This window comes from Agrilus planipennis, unplaced genomic scaffold, assembly GCF_000699045.2.
Source record: "Agrilus planipennis isolate EAB-ADULT unplaced genomic scaffold, Apla_2.0 scaffold78, whole genome shotgun sequence".
Lineage (NCBI taxonomy): Eukaryota > Metazoa > Arthropoda > Insecta > Coleoptera > Buprestidae > Agrilus > Agrilus planipennis.
The window spans coordinates 245,605-267,995 of record NW_020438928.1 but is presented as its reverse complement, the minus strand read 5'-3'; the positions used below and the strand labels follow the sequence as shown (position 1 = coordinate 267,995).

Sequence of the window (22,391 nt, the reverse complement as noted above, 5' to 3'; positions counted from 1 at the left end):
GCATTCACGTTTTGAGTAAACTGATGCAGCGCCTAAGGATTTGAATCTAATTAATTACCTTTGAAGTAATTGATAATTCAAAAACTTTGGATTTTAAAATATAATTGGGCCTTCAAACATTAAAACACATTAAATAAGAGCTTTGGGCGAAGCCTAAAGCCCATACCAAGCCTAAAATCATACGTAGCTATATTCACAAAAGCACTCCTTCATTCGGTGATTTTTATGACATAATCTAGGGGAGAACACGTGTGACTTTCATGCACTTAATTAAGAAATTTATGCTGTACCTTTACAATATCATAAATGTACGATTGTTAAATAATTATAGGTGATCATACTTGAGAAGCATCGCTCATCATTGAATTTGAAAAGAAGTAATTCGTAATGGTTTACTTATCTGTATTTTAAGTTGATTTTACTTTCATAATTGTGCGTACTTTTTCGTCTTTAAATATATTACGATTAAGAGTGGAGCAATAGCGTAGTAATAAGTGCCCTTACCCACATTCATATCCCATCTTATCGTTAATTTCGTTCCTCCTTGTCGCTTTGCATGTGTATGTATTAGTGTAACCAATTTTGCTGCTTTTGGATATATATTAAAATTCCACTAGGTATTGGCAAACCTAAATATTGCTGCGAAATATTTTATTTCGACAGGGCCAGTTCGGTCACTCGAATTTTCAGTGCACAAAGTCACTGGTACTGAATAACTATCATACTTTCAACGTTAAGGCGGTCTTTAAATTCTATGGTGAATGAATGTGTGTCTACACCTGACTAAGTTTTTATTGATGCGTTAAAACAATACGTAATTGTTTTCAATTTTTGTAAAAAAACAATGTTCGGGGATATCAAGTATATTATTTAACGTTAAATACAGTTGCGAAAATGTCCTGATAGTTTTACCAAAAGGTACTACATATGCTAGAATATTTTGATTACCTATTCGTAAAATTTTATGTAAAGTTGGAAAAACTCATCTTTCTATGCATCATGGATGTGAGACATTTCACCATCTTCTCCACCAATATTTTTGAATCAATTCACATTCATATTTATTTTTGGCTAAAGAGTTTACGTACCAACATCCGGGAAAGCGACCAGGTGCTCGAAAATTTGGAAAAACTTTGTTGGTTTCAGCATATCGAGTGGAACCGATGAAACTCAGTGTAATGAGCATGAAAACTATGCTTTTATGTTATCCACTCAATTGGGGTGTGAATAATTAACTTCAACAAATTTTAATTTGGATTTTTTTCAAAATATTTTAAATGAAAATCTGTTTTTAAGCACCATGAACCAAAATATAGAGAGGCATTTACTCATATGACACCATGAAAATCATTTATTAGGAGAGAAAAAAAATTAAGTTCGAATATTCATTTGCAACTAATGAAGTAGTAAAATTGTTATGTATATTTTTTATAATTACTATATAATAAATTTTTAATTGTAAATATATTTTTTCAATATCTCGATTTGGATTATTTGGGATGTCTTACAAAATCATATTCTCCGGATTTTGTGGTAAATCATCTTCATTTTCGAACATTTCTCGGAATCGAGAATTGTATGCGAAATGAAATTTTTACAAACCGTCATTCTGACACCCGTATAAAGTACGTTTTAATACTCGCTCAGAAGGAAGTAATGAAAACTATCAATAACGTCTTTAAAAAATATTTGAAATGCCATAATGAAAATTTTCAAAACATTTGATGCCTCTTAGCGACCGTTTTAGGTGATGGTATGCAAATTTCTTTAGGCAAAACTGACCTTATATTACTACAAATCTACCCTGAAAGTTTCGTTAAAAAATATTGATGGGACTGTGGTCATCATCAATTCTCAAAATAATATTCCAGCACAGCTGGTATATACATTTATCCATTGCCTCACTATCAACTAATTAAAAAAAACATTAAAATTAACATTTTAATTCATCATTATCACCATGAGTTCGTCAGTCCTAAGGCTTAGCTGGTCTCTAATTTTCTGAAAACTATTTGAGAACAATAATCTAATTTAGGTATTCTTCTTCCCTTCTTTACAGTTTTTTCTTTTTCTTAATTATGTATATCTCTAATTAGCCCATTAAATTTCAGACAGTCTTGTCTCTCCTTATCCAAATTAATTTCCGCATCGCCTTCTGGTCTCTTTCTTTTTTCAATAGGTACCATCTGCTTTCCTGTTCACGAAATTTTTATCTTCGCCCATAACGCGTATCAAACACTTCTAGGTAATCGTTCGTATTGTATACACATATACAGCTGTACATAGTTACCCAAACATACATTTTCAATAAATTTTTTCAAATTTCTAGATTAACCGTTCGCGAGCACAACAGTGATTCCTTTTTGGTTAAAATCTTTCTCGAAGCTATGCTATTTGTTTTATGTTTTTCATCCTGAGTTATCTGATTTCCTAGATATCGACTTCTTCCGGGTTTTCGCCTCCAATTTTTATGTTAGCTCTAACTCCACTTTCATCTCCCTCACATATTTACCAATTTTTTTTTTACCAATCTCGCCCCTATCTGAAAGAGTTTCCGTTTTCCTTTTGAAATACGGATTTCTATAAAAGGTAATAAACAAATATATTGTAGGATTTTTCAATAAAATAGATAGTGTCGGTGGTTTTATAGAGGCATTTCACCAGCAGTATCTTCATGACCAACTTTCAACACTGAATGGTACATATAGTACATACAGTATGATAAAGTTTTTGTAACTCAAACTTTTTTATTATGGCCGTAATGTTCAGTGCAGTGGCTTACCAGAAAGTTTACTTGAATATGCAACTTTTTTATTGACCATTTGTAAGTTAACCGCCTCTGCATATGGCGTAAATCAAAATGTATATTTCGGTTTTACGAGTATTGGTTATCCAAAGTTGCTTTAAAAAACATCACTCGTACGATGGGAGACCAAAACGTAAGAGAGACTTTGACAATGAGTGCAAAGAGGGGATCATGCAGTCATTCGTAGCATTAGACGCAATAGTGCGGGTCTCCTAGAAGAGACTTGTGGAAAAGCCGGTCAATTTACGATGAGCTAGAGGCTACGAGAACAATTTAGGAAAAGAACACATTCATGGAAGAGAAAGAGACTTTGTTGTGTAGAGTTTAAGAAAGGATTTAAAAGAGTCGATCGAGGACTAACTGAAATCAAAGCTCGCTAATTGGTTTGGAAGATGATATGGCGTCAGTTTTCAACAGGATTTTGAAGGAATTGTGCTGCCTGGCTTCTCTATGATCGTCGTACAAACCATGTCTAATACTGTAACCTTTTAGACCAGGTTCTGATTGCATCCGGCGTCACCTGCCTATCCGGAACGTTCTGCCCTTGAACCTTCTGCCCTCAAACCACTCAAAAATTAGGTCAAATACACTGGATTGCCCTTGAACACCTCTCCTACAGTCCTGACCTTTTACCACACGATTTCCACATGTTTAAGCCGCTTAAGGAAGCACTTGATGGAAAACACTTTAAGAATGAGAATTGCGGTCTAAGGAACTAATAATAATTTAATAGTGTTTTTAAGTTCTTTAATAATTAGTGAAAATAAATAGTTTTAGTCGTTATCAGTCTTAGAAATTAATTTTATTAAACCCACGAACATTACAATATTTTGAAAAATAATGTATAATAAAGTTTTTTAAGTAATAGACTCATTTATTTTTGAAGTTGGATATTACCTAGTTACACAGAAGTGTAACACCTTTTTTTGTAAAGCAGAAAGAAGATTAAAGTCTTCGTTTCTTAGCATGCTTATTAAAAAAATATTGATTAGTAGCCTATTATGTAGGTAAAAATACGTAGTTTCACAAGGAAGAGTTTCTGAATTTCTTGTATCGTCCGAACGACGGAGAGTACACAAAAGCTTGGATAATTTGCTATTGCCTTCTCCCTGAAAAGAAGGATAACAGGGAGTGTGGTAGTTCCTTCTAAAAACTAAAATTGAGGTAGTTATATTAAATGAAGACTGAAAGGAATTTTCCAATTGCAAAACTTTCCACAAATAAATCACGTACTCGTGATTATGGTACAGCTCTGTCTTCAAGGTAATTTTATGAGCCGAACCACCAATAATTAATAGTCAAAATCCTCCATAAGGGAATTCAATTAAGTATACCGACAATAGACAGGAGCTTCTACAGCCGAAGGTTTAAGTTTGTTCATAATTAATATGCTAAGCTCCATCCTGCTGGGATTCTGTTGTGATGCCATATGCTCACACAATCAAAAAAATAGTGATTGCTTCATTATGAACACGTAAAGATTTGCACCCATAAGCGTTGTACGGATAATGTCTAAATTCTAAAGGTAAGACACGTGCCGCTGAAAGAAAAAAAAAGAAATATAAAAACTTTCTGCTTTATCAGAGACTAGATTCTGAGAAGACACCTACGGACAGGAAGGTAAACTCGCTTATTAGATATTTCCACTGATTTTATCCGCTTATTCTACTGTCTCTTTTTTACTTTAAGAACGACAAATTCTTCTTGCTTAATGGCGAAATACTCTCTCATCCTATTTGTTGAAGTGAGTAAATATTCGAAACAAAGGAATATAAAGCAAGAAGTTCAAAATATTTTCTAGAATGGAAGATCGCTATTTTAGATGATGAGGTTCGAAATCTGTCAGAAGTTGGTGGGAGCTTTGTTATTAGTGCTATTATTATTACTGACGTTACTGAGAATATTATTTGACTGTTAACTTTTTAATAATTGTAAACTACTTTGTGTGGATTTTGAAATATATCGTCGCAGAAAATAAGACATTGCTTGTGAAGTTGTCCTATGACATGATGATTATCAATATTCCTTCCAAACGTAAGGGTATTAAGTCCTTTCGAACACAAAAGGTACCTATCCTGCAACGTAAGTACATTTTGGAGTGATGTTAACGGTATGGTATCGAATTTACCTTCTCATCGCTTCGGAAATCGGCTTTCGATCCGATTGAGAAACAGCTTTGAATGTTTGAATCTGTAAAAGCTTTCCGTGTTGTACTCGGCTGAGTATTTAAATGTATATAATGGGAAAAAAGAGATCACATGAGTACGTATCTATTGATACATGAAAATAAATTGAGACATACATTTCAAACTCCTGACAAATTAGAACTTAGAAAAAATGTAATTCCTTAATTTCTCATTCCAATGGAATAGCTGTGAGGTGGGTACTTAATACATATACGAACCTTAAAAGAAACGGGTTGAGTGGTAGGATAGGATAGTTGTATAAATAGCAACTCAACATTTAACGTCTATGAAATTCTGAAGGTGCATTATGAAAGCATAATAACCTCTTGACAAAATGGTGGATGTAATATCCTTACAACGTTTTTTATAAAACTGTAAGCATAATAATAAGTATCCTTTTGGTGAATTAGGTGGTCAGGTTATAGTTGCCTGTCAGGTTTAGTTTCAAACTTGGGCACAGTACAAAGGAAACGTTTTCAAAACTTGAGCGGACCTACAGGTATACATAGTTTTTAGGCGTCTTCGAAAGGAGGAGAGTCCATGGAAGATGAGGCACGCAGTGGGAAACCTTCAACTTCAAGAACCGGTGAAAATGTCGACAAAATCCGAAATCTTTTTCGTTCAGATCGTCAGTTAACTCGCAGAATGATCGGGGAGCAGTTTAATTTGAGTCACACCATCGTTCATGAAATTTTAACCAATGAATTAGGAATGAGACCAATCTGCTTAAAAGTGGTTCCAAAAAATCTTTCGCAGGGACAAAAAGATGTCAGGAAAGAAAGGTACTTTTATGTAATCGATTAAAAATAGTCCCTAGTTTTTTGAAAAGTATGATTATGAGTGAAGAGAGGCTCCCCAAAGCCCAAAAATGAAAAAAGAATGAGTAAGTCACAAATCAAAATCATGAGAGTTTCTTGAATGACATCACAAACGGATCATGCGTGTAAGACCAAACATTAAGAACAAATAATAAGCTTCTTGTCACACAACATTTTCGATAATTGTATTTTGGCTCAGTAAAAACATCCCTCTTACTTTTTCAGCCTGCTTATTTGCCGAACTTGAGCCCTTGTGACATTTTCCTCTTCCCGAGATTGAAAACTCACCCCAAGGGATGTCATTTCGACACTCAAAAACATTTAAATGACTGTAACCAACTAGCTGTGAGGGCTATTCTATAGTAGTATCCAAGTTCTAGCTGCTCTGAAGTAGCTTCCTAAGGAAGTTATTTTAAGAGAGACAAAGATGAATTATAATTTTATTCGGATGAAAAAAAAAATAACAAATCAATCTCAATACTTAATTGGTAGAATTATTTTAATTAACTGCATAGATAACTACAAATTGAATTTCCTGCAATAAAATTATAATGTCCTAATACTTATGCTAATAATATGGTTAATTTAGGTTAGATTAAGGTAGGAATGGCTTTCCCAATTAGAATGCATAGAGTGCTATGCACATCAATAACGGTGCCATTCCATTCAAATTTGGACGGGTTCACCTAGTAATGGTAATAAAAGTATCTAAGTATTTTTCGAGTGGGATTATTTTGTAACTACATAGAACTTCATATAGAATTTCCGGCAGTAAAACTGTAAGCACCTAACTTTAATAATTATACAGCATACTTCCTTAATAATTCTTATTTCGGTACCTTATCTCACTTTAACTTAATTCAGTTAATTGGACTTCTGCGATTGTTTTAAATGCATGTAACGGTACCGTTGCTTATAACGCTTTATTTTTGTCTTATAGTCGTATTAAAGAAAGAAAATATTCAAATTGTTGCTATAACTGTCTGCGTTAGATTGCCAATATGAAATAATCACATTTTTAAATTATATTGTTCACATTTTCCAAACAAATAAAAATTATTTATTTAAACCCAAATAAACATATTAATCAAAAGACAATTGTAACATTAGTGCATTTTTGAAACATATCTATCGATGTAGCATTAAAAAATCGGTTGTCTGTAAAGTCGGTTTACTGACGATAATTGAACGTGACAACGTCATAAGAAAATACTGATGGAATGGTTTCATTTTTCAAAAGAAAATTTTAATTTTATTTGTTTGATAGATATTTTGTATGGATATAGAGAAGGAGGTAAATGGAAATGTATTATTGTATAGCAGCTGTCCACGCGGACGCATCGATCACTCAAGTAGGAGAGAGACAGATGTCGAACGCTGCCGAACGCAGAGGCCGATTGTGCCTCTTTGTCGCTCTTTCCGCGCTCTCGCTTGCACTTCAAGCCTTAAATGGAACGCCTCAGAGCGAGGTAACGCCGCATGAGTCGTGTTTTTTCGTGCGTGCAACCGGCTCCATCGAATTATAAGACGTTGTCACGTCAAAAACTTAAAGAATAATAAGGCACCAGGTATGGATTGCGGAAATTTTAAAACATGCAGGACAAAACGTTCGAGATCACATGTTTAAACTAGTTAGTCACATTTACGAGACAGGGAAAGTCCTGGAGGATTATAAACGGAACGTGGTAGTAACCATACCTAAAAGGAGAGGCGCCGATAGGTGCGAGACATTTAGAACAATTAGCTTAACTTTCCATGCGTCAAATTCTTAACTAGAATTGTACAGAGGAGGTTAGAAAAAAGGCGGAAGAACTATTAAGGGAAAATCAATTTGGGTTTACAGGAAATAGAGGAACGCGGAAGCTGTACGGGCAACAATAAAGAGAACGATAGAAAAAGGAAAAACCGCGTACATAGGATTTTAAGATTTAGATTTTTTTGACAGTGTTAAATGAGACAAGATGTTAAATACACTTAAAGATATAGGGATGAGTTACAAAGATCTACATCGTATATAACGACATAGAAAATTTTAATAAAATATTGCTGATGATTGATCAAATGGCAAATGAAGTTTTGTTAATTAAACCCTTGTCAATAAACGTATTCATCAAGAAGCGGTTAAATCAATTAATTATTTCCTGTTATTGTTAATACTGCGGAAACAAGTATCAAGGTTCCAGTATATTCAGTAAAAAATTACCCAAGTTTTTTTTCAATTTTATCTACAGATGATACTTCTCTGGAAATAATTTTCTGGGATTTAAATGGCAAAATCCGAAACAAGTCCAAATAAAAAGCATGAAGCATTAAATTTCATGACAGCACACTGGTTGACGAATGATTTATAATCTTTGAAGCACTTCCGTGCACAAGAGAAAACGCTGAGCCTCAGCATACCTTACATGTGTGAGAATATACTTCACCTTCAAAGCTTAAAGAATTTATATTTTTCATTACGAAGGCCAAAAAATTGCCATAAATCTTTGACAAACTTGAATTTGAACCAGGGCTTTAATAGGATAATTATTTTTAATTTACCTACACGTTTATTTTTTTTTTTCAGAAAGCAAAATGCTCAATAAATATTAAACGTAAGGCAAAAAACTCACGAAATATAGAAACTACACATTTGTTTTTAGATTTTATATAAATTAATAGCCCTATATAAGTACATATAGAGTGAATTATTTGTAAGCTATAGTAGAATTAGTATTTTAATCACCGTATACGCATATCTTCTTGTGCAGGATCTATGAACACATCTAAGTCTGTATTAATTAATTTTACTATTTAATGAAACATTATATGACCAGAAACTAAAGCGGTAATTAAAGCGTTAGTTATTTAATGAGGGGAACATAATCCTTATAAGCATAGGAAGCGGGCGAGACCTCGAAAGGTCATTTTCTTGCACTTAATTTACGTAACGTCCTTCTGCAGTTTGTGAGAATATTATTATCTCAAGAAAGATATCTTTCAAGGTGGAATATTTGGTCGATGTTTTATGTGATACTAACAAACAGTCATCCAGTTTTATGTCCTTAATCCTGAAAAAGAACTCTGTATGTATTCTAAGTGTTATGCCTGTAGTATCCTTCCTGTGAATAAGAACTCAGTTTTGAAGTCAGTGTTTCTAATATTCTTATTCTGTTTCCTCATTTCCTATTACCAGTTCATTCTTTTTAATAGCAAAAATATTGTCAAAATTGGTTAAGCGATGTTTGGTTTAAAGGCCACTTTCAGAAAAATCTTCCTGCCTCATCACATTTGATGATGTTGACACAGAAAACTCTGAGATAATGCTCTACATGGTCGCGAAAACAGCATCAGACCGTATCCAGATATCTCAGATTTTATGAGAACATACAGACAAAATACATAAGTACATATTTATCATAGTAATTTGGTAATTCCACACTACGTTTTCTTCCATCCCAGTATCCAAATGGTAACTAACTCTTGGTAATTAAATACACCTAGTGAATTAAAATTTCAAAATAAGTTAGTCCCTCAAAGTGAGTAACAATTCTAGAAATTTTGATTCGTTATAAATTTTATTTGATTGAAATTAAAATTTTTAGAAAGCCAATCACAAAACTGCATGATATCTACCCAGGTTAGTAAACAGGAAGAATGAATGAATAAAAACGCTGCAAAAGGTTAACTTATTTATTATTTTCGAGATCGATAAGGATTCATCATGCACACCTGCTCTTTCACATCATTTTAACAAATCAAATCTTTAAATTCTTTTCATTGATCGTGACGATTCGGCACTGAACACAGTAAGAAAAATTAACATTTTTATAGATCTTTTAAAACATATTTGATTTCTCCCAATTTTTAGTGATATCAGAATTAATTTAATAAAGTAGCTTATCATGGAACCTATATTTATTTACAATATACTAAACAGCGATATACTTGCATTTAAAAAGAAACGCTAAACGCCCAAAAACCTTGATGCTGATAGATTGATTGATTGAGTTTATTTAAGTAGAACATAATTATAAGTTACTAATGTTACCTTTACCTATCGCCATTAAAATGTGGGTATAATATACCGAGCTGACGAAGTCGTCAAGATACAAAACTGATAATCCGTCGGGACATAACGCCCTTTTTTAGACGCGTCATTGATAATGGGATGAATTTTCGTGAGTGGTTTCCTTTTGACGATTCTTCCAACTTTTCTCTCTGGCAAAATTCTTGCTAGTGGCATGCAAAATAAGATCGGGCCCGTTAAATATGTTAATCTAACGGCTTTTTAAATTTTATACAAAGCACTTTGCTTTATCGCTAAATTGTCAGAAAACTTACAATAAGAAAACGGAGAAAATCGCTTCAGTTGCAAAAGTGATGGGTTGGACTGTCGAGTCTTCCGTTTTCAATTTGTCAAAATCACCAGGTCTAAAATTCTATTACTATTGTTTTATAAGTTATCCGGGAAATTGTATAGCAGACCTAAACAAAAATTTTCAGTCTCTCAGAGTCTTTCAGTGTCTTTCAGCGTCTCTGAGAGCGTCTCTCACAGTCTTTCACTGTTTCTCAGTTATTGCCTAAGTGTTTTTATGGAACTCTCACAGTCTCTGTATGAGAGACTCGAACGATAAAATTTTTAATTCAGAGATTCGAGTCTCTCACAGAGACACTGAATAAATAAAACTGAAAAATTGAGAGACTCGAGTCTCTCCTAGAAAGACTGGGATCTCTGAAATATGTAGAACTTGAAAATTTTAACCATGTCTATCGAGACACCACTTATTGAGAGATTCGAATCTCTTGTTCAGAAACTGGATACGAAGTGAGGATCTCTCTATAAGCGACTCGAGTCTCTCGTTCAGAAACGCTAAACAGTTTTTTTAACAGTCTCTCGACAGTCTCTCTCAGCGACACCAGAGAGACTCGATGAGAGACGGAGACTCGAGTCTTGCTTTCAGAGACTCTGAGAGACTGAATATTTTTATCTCGGGAGGCACGCTCTATAACACGAAGAACTTAAACTGAAGCTTTCGTTCCTTTCTTGTCGTAATGGAACTCAGAATTCAATAAAATTAGTGACGTACAAGATAATTTGGAGATATTGATAAAAAACGAAAGAATGTATGTATTTCAAAACCTAATATTCCACCAAAATAAATTGGAACAATTGATTACAAAATAATTGAATTATTATGAACTATTAAGCATTTTATTTAATGTTGACTGTAAGTCCTTTAAAGGGAAAAATTCAATAATTACAATCAAACTATCTTATATGTAAGAAATTAGATACGCATTATATTAAATTGTGATATAAATTTAGTTAAAATGAAATGCGAAAGTACATATTAATTAAATTGATGGTCCTACAACGTATCAAATAAACTTCTGACGATGTATGAATATTTAGTGATTCTAAAGAAAGCAAATTATTGGTATAGTTGGGACGTTCAGAATTGGCATAGTCCGCAATAAAACTGTCACATTTACTTTCTTCTTTCGACGTACTAACTAGACTAGAGCGGTTGCTGACAGAACGCCTACGACAGACGTTGTAGGGAATATCGTAAACAGAAAAGGGAATTGCAGCGGACATTAATAAAGTAAAAGGAATAATATTACACCAATGAACGTGTAACAGAAAGAGACGCAGACAAGCAGAATTTGAGCACAGAAAAGAGATGTCAGGTAGGAATTGCAGCGGACATTAATAAAGAAAAAGGAATAATATTACACCAATGAACGTGTAACAGAAACAGATGCAGACAAGAAGAATTTGAGTACAGAAAAGAAATGTTAGGTAGGAATTGCAGCGGACATTAATAAAGAAAAAGGAATAATATTACACCAATGAACGTGTAACAGAAAGAGATGCAGACAAGCAGAATTTGAGCACAGAAAAGAGATGTTAGGTAGGAATTGCAGCGGACATTAATAAAGAAAAAGGAATAATATTACACCAATGAACGTGTAACAGAAAGAGATGCAGACAGGCAGAACTTGAGCAAATTTCCAGCTGCGGTCTTTCAAGTTCAACATTCTCAGGAATTTAGGAAAGCAAAGACGTTTTTTTAAAAATTTAATTCCAACTAAGTTGTTATAAAGCCGACCCTGATCTTTAGCGTACCTAAGCAACCCCTAACCGCTGCGCCCCTTATTGTTATTCAGTTATCTCTTTTCACTTTGTCAGTACTACTCATGAAGCATTTCCTAACTTAACAATTGCGTATTCAAAACGCAGCAAATGATTAAAATCCCAAGTGGAAACAAAAAAGAGATAGGTTCATTCTCACGTATAATTTTATTGGGGCCAATTTTGATCGTCCCAACTATAGGAAAATGTCAATTTATATAATCTGTCAAAAGTCAGGAAAAAAAGGCCACGATGGTGGTTGTTAGTAAAAGGAACCATACTATCCGTTTAAACTTTTCTTGAAAAACAAACTTCCTTATTCACTCGCATTCGTAACATTTCGAAAGAAGTTAGGTACCATAAATCACTTTTAAATCTACATATAAATATTTCATGAAGGAACCGTTAAGGATTTCCGGAAATTGGACAATGAGACGCTTGGTTGTTATAAATATTTGATCGATAAGATATTATCCTCTTTACATTAAAACGTATACAACGAATATAGTTTCAGGATTGATGAGTCACAATTTCAAACCCTTTCCCAAAATGATAAAATAATGAGGTGTTTTTGATAAATCATTTATATTTGTTACTTTCAAGGACAGGCAGATAATAATAAGTACGACTACTACACATTATATTATACTAAGACTTCGTTATAAAGGGTTTTTGTGAAGAGTAACTATACAAAAGAAACGGCGATTTCCCTCGTCGTTTCTGTATAAAAATAACGAGTCAAGAAGCTTTTAATAAGTCAAGCTCTTTAAAGTCATCTTCAGCGGCTCAAGTGCGCTCCCCAAAAAGTACGAAAATTACTCTTTCCCATGTCCTCTTTATATACAAGTGGTTCTTGTTTAACAATCGCATTTCATGCTTATGTCGTATAAGCCGAAAGCATTTTCATTCACACTTATCCAAACTAAATGAAGAGGAGTATTAATGAACGAATCTTTGATTGTAAAAATAATCTTTGAATTTATCCACTCCAAAATATATAAAGGTTTTCACAAAAAAACGATGAATCGCCCATTAACACGTAGGTAGGTAAGTACCTAGGTATGACCAATTAGTAATATAATACAGTGGAATGTGAACGAAACACGACAGATCAATAATGTTTGTAGCTTGAAGTGGACATTTATTGGACTGCCCACATATGTACCTCAATCTTTCATAACATGCATCTAGATAAGAGGTAGCCAGCCCGCAGCCCTCCATGGGTACTTTTGCGACCCGCGAGATTCATTATAGTTTTACTAAGTATATTTCTTTTATAATGGTCGCTGATTTTCAGTATCTACAAAGTCAAATAATTCAGGATGGAAGCAAAAGTAGATATGTAAAACAGAGGATGGTGCAGGATCGAGTAGCATTCAACAAAAAAAGTTACAGACATACTCGTATTAGAAACAGAAATAGGAGTTAAGAGGAATAGAGGTAGACATAGTTTAGATTAGGTACTGTTCAAAAATTGTTAAGGATGTGGGATGTTCAAGTCGTACGGAAATGCAAAAATAAGCTCAGGATAGAAAAGAATGCAGGTGCATGTCCAAGACTGACAACCTCATGGTGACGATATTTAGAGATGTGCAATATGGTTTTTTAAAAGTATTCAAATACAAAATGCAAATACTTTTTTGATTTGTTATTGCAAATGTAAAATACAAAATAGATTTCCCTTTTTGTATTTTAAATGCTAAATGTAAAATACGTATTTTCAAAATACTTTTTTCAAATAAATACATTTTTGTAGTATCTATTTAATTTTCTACATTTACATTTGCTCATTTTTTAAATATTGGAGTTTTTCCAGACTAATAGTAGTGTTTGCAGTATATCACAAGCTGCGAAGATTAAGTATTATTTATATTTTTCTATTTGAAGTGATTAAGGTATAGTTTTTCTGTCTTTATGTTACAGTTTCTTCAGTTCAGCAACAAATAATTCTTCTATATGCTTCCTTATTTGCCTTTCTCACCGGTTTAATTGGAAAAAAGACACTAATGCCAAAATAGTTTGTTTACCGTAAAAGATCAGAACCAAAATAGGGTTGCAAATAATTTTATTGATGCAAAATCAACATCAATCATTTTCTATCAAAATATTTACAACCTCATTTTGTTTCTGATGTTTTACACATTGTAATAAGATAAAGAAATGGAATCCATGGTTTCTTTAGCATCGGGTTCATCTAATAAGTGAAGTTTTTTGAATCGTTTTCTAAGAATTTTGGATTATACGCATTTATTAGCACACCACAATATCTTGTAGTTTTCAGTTATACACAACTGGCATATATCAATTCGATATTATTTTGCGGGCTGTTTTCTCGTAATTCATTTCGTAGTTCCTTGCTAAAGGTACGATAAGTGGTGATTTGGCAGGTGCTTGATATCAATTTGGAACTTCAAAATTCGATGGACCATAACATTGAACTCAGAAAACAATATCGATCCAATATTTTAGATTATCCATTTCCAGGTAGTTTAGAATTTTTTGGGCTCTCTTCAGTTGAATTTTTATGTTTTTATTACCTTCAATAGCGATCGGTGTTTGATCGGTGATACTAGCAAAACTTTTAACTGCAAAAATGTATTTTGCATTTTACAAATAGTATAGTATATAGTATTTTAAATAAAATAAAAATGAATATTATAGATATATGAATATGTAGATTGTATGCGCGTATTTCCTTATAAGGCATAAAGAATTTTTAATACTCTTATTAGAGTCACAATGTCATAATTTACATGATTATTGATATGATATTTATTCCTATAGGTAGATGGAAGAACACAGGAAGCAAAATTTCGTATAAGTGCGGGGGGTGTTGGTAGAAATATATGCGAAGCTCTTGAGAAACTAGGAACAATTCCCACATTCATATCTGCTGTTGGCGATGATGATCGCGGAGACTTCCTTCTTTCTTCCATTGGCAAAAAGTCACGGTTGTATGTGCCTAAATTGAAAAACCAAAGGACCTCGCAGTTTATTGTAGTTCTAGACAATAATGGAGAATGTAAACTTCTTCTCGGAGATGGGGACATACATAAATTAATAACTCCAAAAATGGTAGGTCTCAATTTGAATTTTAATAACATTTTGTATGAAAATTATAAATAATTTACGCGCTTACACTTTAAACTTACACAATTACTGTGTTTATCCATGATATATTTATTATTTATTAAAGGACATATTAATTAAGTACTATATTGAGAAGTAAGTAATTTTACTTCATGATGATAATGCAAATACATATATACATATTTATACTTTGAATCACTGTTGAAATTATTTGATTATCTCCTATTATCTTTTAAAATATGTGATACGTTATCTAGTTGGTTTGAGCTAGAATTTTCTTGTAAACTAATACGTTATATGGTTATATTTTTAGGTACTGGACGCTGAAAAAATAATAAAGGAATCTCCATTGATCGTTTTTGATGGAAATTTATCAAGAGAAACAGTTTCCACCCTCTTACATTTAGCTGAGAAGCACAATATCCCTGGTGAGTAATATTTATGCACTATATTATTTTTCTAAGACAACTAAAGCATAAACAACATGATTTGCTTTATGAGCACTTGTAACGCCCACAGCAAGTATTTAATTAAATTACATAATTTTTAGTAAGTTAGAATTAAAAAGTCCANTATTTAATAATTAAAAGCAATACTTCAGTATTGTCTTAATAAAAATATATAGACACCATATATACATGATACTTTTTTTAAGTTTAATAAATGCTCCTGTTAATAGACTATATATTTCTCAAAGCTAAACCTTATTGAGGTGTGATAAAATTCAGAGTTGGAAAATCTGTTTTTCCTCTCCTGTTTGTTCATTTACAATCGGTAATGTTATTTGTGTTTGTTAAATTACATAAAGTAGAATGCGCACAGTAACTGCAAATAAACAGATTATAAAACTTAGTGTATAAGGGCACGCATTTCGCTAATTTCTCCTCTGTCGTTTTTATTGACACGAATGTAATTTGCACGTCTACCATTAAACACGCATGGTCTACTGTTTACGGAAAGCAAGGCAAGAATCGCACGTTAATAACAGGAATAACGCCATATAGAGGCACTGTTTATTACCCAACTTTTATACTCATAAATGTAGCAATTCCATTTGCAGACAGTTAACTGGGGATAAGTGGAGGCTCCAGCGGCTATTATTCGCTGACAGGAAAAGAATTTAAATTATGGGTAAGGTACGTCGATACCTTCATCATTATCGGATGAAGTAGGTTCTTCACTGTCACAATTATTTGAATCCTTTGTGTTTCATATAAGTACTTGTAAAAGTTTGGATTAAAAGTTAAAACTAGATACTCCTTCATAACCAACAAAACGTTTTCCTTAAATCTATATGAGATATACAAAGAAATATATTGTATAGTTAATCCTAAAAAAATACTAGAAATATTTAAAAAACGAAGGCAGCTTCAAAAGGAATACTATTATTTATACGATTATCTGCTGCTCAATACACCTAGCAGAAAAATTATGAAAATCCCACTTTCAAAAATTTTTCTCTCTTTAAGCACGTATTATTCTCAATACCATTAACGTTCGTTAAATAACTTTCCCATTTATAGGTAGTTATGCATTTCTGGATAGTTTCCCAAACTATGATAAGGAAAATTTTATCAAAAAACCTGGCTGTTTTCTAAGTTTCCGGGAAAGTCAGAAGAAGTCAATATTTTTAAGTTAAAAAACTTTGAAAGTTTAGTCCTTGTGAAAATCATTTATTTGATGAAATGCTATTTCTCCTAATTTTTTTCCTAATTTTCGACGCCGTCACATTGATATATTATTATTGTACACTAAATATTGTTAATTGAATACTAATTCACTTGTTTTTTACTGCACATAATTATTTTTATCAAACTATTTCTCTGATCAAATCAAAGAAATCAGTATATATGTTGAATTCATTGCGAATCATTTTTATAACTAAAATTTACTTGATTTAGTGATTTCCCTAATTTTTGAACCGATTGAAATTGCAATAAAAAAAAAATGTTCAACTGTACCTAAAACCAATCGTAATTGTGAATGTCTTCTCAATTAGACTTTCGTTGTATGTTATTAAAAACTACCAACGTTGTTCAAGTTGGTTGTAAATACGGTCGAGACATAGTCTTCGACATCAAGTTTCGTAACAAGTGAAACACTCGTCAGGAATCGCACTCGCACATTCGCGCAAATGACAGAGGTCGCGTAGTGTCGCCGCACCAGGTGCTGGTGCACGTCGAAGCAGTTTATGAACATGCTTTTACTTTATGCGACCGAACCGACGGGGAACTCCCTGCGAGACGGAAGCGGCACTAACGGAAAGCTTTGTCGTTCGACGGTGGAGGGTCAGCGATACCGACGCTTGCGCGTCGGCGTCACGACGGCAATCGACAACAACGACGACGAACACCACGACGTCGACGTCCAAGTCCAATAGTAGTCTAAAAGTTTAATTACCGTTCTTGTTCGTACATCACTGCTTAATACTTGTACCTTTCCTCTACTTATTACCATTTCCAATAACACTAAATTGTTTCTTATGTTGCGATTGTGTCTATGTCTATATTATTAATAATATTTTTTAATATAAGACACAAATCAAAAAGAGCTTTCATACTATACTTATAGGCGGAGTTTATCAAAAGCTGTAAAGCTCTGGTGATTTCCATAAGAACTGGGCAGAGATTTAGTACCTTGTACTGTGAAATGTTCTTCCAATCCTTTCAGGGCTTAGAAGCACTGTAATTCAAGCCCTAATGAACCAGTAAGTAACGGGGGCTTGGTAAACGAATTATTTCATAAAAGTGCTTCATAATTTGTAATTTAAGCTCTATCAAAGTGCATGAAGCACTTTCTAAATGCTTAGGGCTTTGAATCTAACTATCTAACTGGTAATTCGAAGTCCTTAGATTTAAAAATGAAATTGGAGCCTCAATGACTAGGACACACCAAGTAAGAGCTAAGGTGTTCAAAATTGTTTGGTGAGGGGCTCTGATCTTCATAGCTGTTTCCAGAAGCCCTATTCCTTTTTTCTCAATTTTATTGCCAATAGTTCTAGAAATAGGAGAGGTATTGTCATGAAGTAATTCAGCAGGCGATACCGAAAGCTGACATCCCCAACCCATAAATCATGCTAGCCAACAATGACTGTATATAACAGATTATGGTTTCGATTTTAATAAATTTCTTATGTTTGTATATCGGAATCTGTATAAATAAATATTATACTAGAAAATTCGTTGCAAAATGTAACTGGAACACAAATTTTTATCTGCAGTCATATGATACTTACTGACTTCAGACAATACCCCTCAAAATAGTTAAAACTAAAATAAATAAATAAATTGGAATACCCATGCAGCCCGCTCCTCGCCCCCACCCCTAAAATTTCTCATAAATATTTTTGCGTTAAATTTTATATTTCTACATCAAATTATTTTTTGAAATGATAATCCTTTGATAACAAACGAACGAACATTAGTTTTATTAGAATTTGACTTTTCCTTTTTTCAAAAATAACTAATCATATTGTTAACATAAATATTTTGTAAATCTCAATCGCAGAAATGTATCTATATACCTACTGTACGTATGGAAATATATAGCAGAAGTTGTTTACTTGATTTCGTAAATAAAAAGCAATATTTTGAGAAATATGAATGGCACGCTATAAATCACGGAGCAGGAGGGATATGAGAAACATAGCAAGTATTGGTCACAAGAGAACGGAGAATTTACATTTCTCTTGCACAGTCGCTGTGCTCTTTTTGCCAAGAAAAGTGCATTCGAATTTCTTATCTTGAAAAGGAATTTACATATAATAAATATCGAGAAGGTTTCTCCTTCTTTTTGCTATATACTATAAGAGAAACATTTTTCATTCTTATTAATCATTTATTAAATATCCAAATCATTTGTCGAAAAATCACATCGTGATAGTTGCATCGAAATAATTTTCTTTTTAGTATTCTTATGAATAGTTCCGTTTTGTCACTCAGAAACCTCAAAATTTAATCGTGTTCAGTAGTTTTTCAGTTTCTATTTTAAAATTACTTTATTTCAATCAAAATATTCTCCAACTTATTTCCATCGTCCTCTCATTTCTGTTCTAATAAGCTTCGCATGGCCTCCACGCGGGCGCATTTCCTTATAGCGGAAATTACTTTGTGGGAATTTCATGCAGAATTCATGAGTTTCACACAACAAAGGTTATACATTACAATGTCATCTAATAGTATCCAATTTTTCTAGTATTAATGATTCATGCATTATTGTTATATGTATCTATTATTACAAAAATTGAGTAAACTAAGGATATATATATATATATATAAAGATGATAAAATATCTTCTTGAGTCATAAAAATATAAATAATAATAAAGTAATTTTTACCCTCGGCTTCACTCGCATTGATGTCCTAAATACGCGTCAAAGATCGGCGACCACATAAAATAAATTTTTTCTATCCTTCGGGAACAGTATTCTTTTTGGGATAAAAGGTATCCTGCGTCCTTTTCTATACTCCTGTGTGTACAAAATTGTAAGATGGCTCAGGATATGTAGTAGAGATATAAAGCAGAAGATAGCGCACGGTCAATAAAAAGAAGTAACTTCTATTCTCGTGAACGATTAATTTTTAAATTCGAAAAAGATTGATAAAAGGTGTATGATTGGAGCGCGTCGCTGTACGGGTGCGAAACATAAACGGTGGGCGCGGCGGAAAAGAAAAGGTTAAAAGCGTTTGAAATGTGGTGTTATAGGCGAATGATGAGGATAACGTGGATAGAGAAGGTTAGAAATGAAGAGGTATTAGAAAGAATAGGAGAACAGAGGACTCTATTGAAGTCAATAAGAAATAGCCGAGATAGGTTAGTAGGACACCTTCTTATGCATGAAGGTCTAGTCTGAAACATATTAGAGGCAGAAACAGGCGTTAAGTGGAGTCGAGGTAGACTTAGATTAGATGACTGTTCACAAATAATTAAGGATGTGGGATGTTCTAATTTTAGGGAAATGTGAAGATTAGCTCAAGATAGGAAAGTGTGGAGGTGCGTGTCCAAACAGTCTTAGGACTGACGATCTTATGATGATGATATGAAAGAAATAATAGCTCATGGTCGAATTACTTTTGACAAAAGGAAAGCACTTTTATACTCGCCATCCATTAATTTGAAAATTCGAGGGTGTCAATTGTGGATGGTGGACCCTGGGTGTGGTAGACGGTTTAAAGGAAGGTGACTACCATGAGGGACTAAAAATTGTTGATATTTTAAACTATTATAGTCTTCCGGGCTTTGAGGCCGTAATCTAAAGCTCTAGAGGTTGATTTGTTGTTACCTAACGTTTCGTGTAACGGCTGTGGTTGACATCTTCAGAGGTATTGAGGACGGTGGAGTAGATTTCTATCTGGAAGTGTTCTTCTCAGCCATTGAGGAAACGTTAGGCAGCAATAAACCAGCCTCTAGAGCACGGCCCCAAAGCCCGGAAGACTATAATAGTTTAGATGACGCCGGCTGTGAAAACCTATATACTTTTATTAATGATTATTTGTATTAAAAGCATAACTGATTGTAGGGAGCAACTTGAAAATTAACACGCTTAATTATATAATATTGACAGCATGTAATCCATTTGTTTGTGCCTGAAGAGATTAACAGTAAAGAATTGACGAAACGTCGCAAATTAGAATATGGATTAATTTTCAAGTTGCTCCTTATGATCAGTTATACTTTTATAAAAAATACTGTGAAAGGCGATAATAATGTATTCAGAAGAAATTAATTCACTTGTGATTTATTACTAAATCCCGGAACTTAATTGCCACACCTCATATGTAGGTAGGTACCATTTCCTCATCAGAAACCTCTACAAACAAAGAATAAATTAACAATCAACCCTGAGGAAGCCCAATCGTTACAGATGAAACGGAGGTGTTGTTAGCGATATTAAATTGTCCTTTAACCCCGATTTGGGTTTGATTTCTACGTAATATTTGCTTTAACCTTCAAAATACTGTAGAAACAAGGACTGTGAAAACAGTTAAACATATTATCCTTCGAAAATAAAGAATCAGATCAGATAATAAAAAGCAACGTAATATTTAACTTCACTCTTGTGTAAGAACCGAATAAATAAAAGAAAGGAGTTATTGAAGTCCTTTTTGTTGGGAGAGAACTTGAAGGACAGCCAACAGTATTTGAGGTCACGTATCTTTTTCCAATCTACGGCAGTTTACTCAAGTTTCCCAGGAGTCCGTCATTACCACTTGATTTCCCCGGTCACTTCCAAAAAATGATGTTGACCGAAACATTGGATAAAATACAATAAACTCTTTATTTAACACCAGCCGAAGTTAACTGTCATACACCTATACCATAAAAATGTCGAAGTTGTTATTATATTTCTAACTCATTTAGCGAAATAAAAAAAAGCAAGTTAAAAATTGTGGTAAGCATTTCTACTTTCGAGTTAATTAATAATACTTAAATGAGTATATGGTGATTAAAAGCTCATCTAATACTTTATTAGGTGTCTGTAGACAGAAGTTTTGCATAATAATGTATCTATTGATAATACTGTAAAATTAATTGCTACAAATATAGAAATAATGTACCTATTATAATTTTCCTATACAAATTATGTACAGTTATGTATTTCCTTTAAATTTTAAATCCACTAGTTTTAGAAATAATGGCGGAAGAATACCCTAATGTCGCACTTTTTTCAGAATATCTTTTAAAGTAATTCCTCATAAAATGCCCCAACAAAATATATAAAATTTAAAAAAATATGGTGGCAGCAGAGACAGATACTTTAGTTTGCCTCTACTTCAAATTTTATTAAATATTGTTAATTGCCACAAAAGAGATGAATTGATAAATACACTACGAAATGAAATTTGAAATAGATGATTAATTTGCCAGTCATTTATGAAAGTGTTTTTATAGGGGATTTTTAAGGTACGAAACCCTAAGAATAATTAAAAATCCATATTTAGTTAATAATAAAAAGATGCAATAATCTATAAGTTCCAAAAAATAAAAATAAAATCGCCACAAACTTCACAAAAATTTTATTTAAAAATTCAGATGTACCTACAATTAGATCCCAAAGTGGTTATCTTCGAATACAATAACAAAACAATACTATACTAATTTTATTAATTCTTGCGAGATGAGTGATTATTTAAGTGATGAATGTCAAAATTATAAGATTTTTCCTATAAGTATTTATTAAATCTGCCTCCATAATACGATTCTAAATTTAAATAATCAAAGTTAAAACCGGCAAACATAAATAGTAATCGAGCACGGCATTGTACGGGTGCGAAACATGGATGGTGGGCGCGGCGGAAAAGAAAAGGTTAGAAGCGTTCGAAATGTGGTGTTATAGGCGGATGATGAGGATATCGTGGGTAGAAAAGGTTAGA

At 33.0% G+C, this 22,391-nt stretch overlaps 3 protein-coding genes across 3 annotated transcripts in view; 2 read left to right on the top strand and 1 right to left on the bottom strand.

Annotated features, from left to right (window-relative positions):
* Positions 1 to 15,582, top strand: part of LOC108733740 (pseudouridine-5'-phosphate glycosidase) — a 213,030-nt gene extending 197,448 nt beyond the window's left edge. The window contains exons 7-8 of the mRNA XM_018465032.2: positions 14,713 to 15,003; positions 15,332 to 15,582. Of these exons, the coding sequence (XP_018320534.1) occupies positions 14,713 to 15,003; positions 15,332 to 15,454 (414 nt within the window). The 3' untranslated portion in view covers positions 15,455 to 15,582. The remainder of the gene's footprint in view (positions 1 to 14,712; positions 15,004 to 15,331) is intronic.
* Positions 1 to 17,245, bottom strand: part of LOC108733741 (CD63 antigen-like) — a 200,624-nt gene extending 183,379 nt beyond the window's left edge. Inside the window, exon 1 of the mRNA XM_018465034.2 lies at positions 16,980 to 17,245. The gene's annotated coding sequence lies outside the window, so the exon portion shown is untranslated. The remainder of the gene's footprint in view (positions 1 to 16,979) is intronic.
* The window catches only part of LOC108733691 (ATP-dependent 6-phosphofructokinase-like), a 16,767-nt gene continuing 11,591 nt past the window's right edge, over positions 17,216 to 22,391 (top strand). Inside the window, exon 1 of the mRNA XM_018464966.1 lies at positions 17,216 to 17,389. Within this exon, the coding sequence (XP_018320468.1) occupies positions 17,216 to 17,389 (174 nt within the window). The remainder of the gene's footprint in view (positions 17,390 to 22,391) is intronic.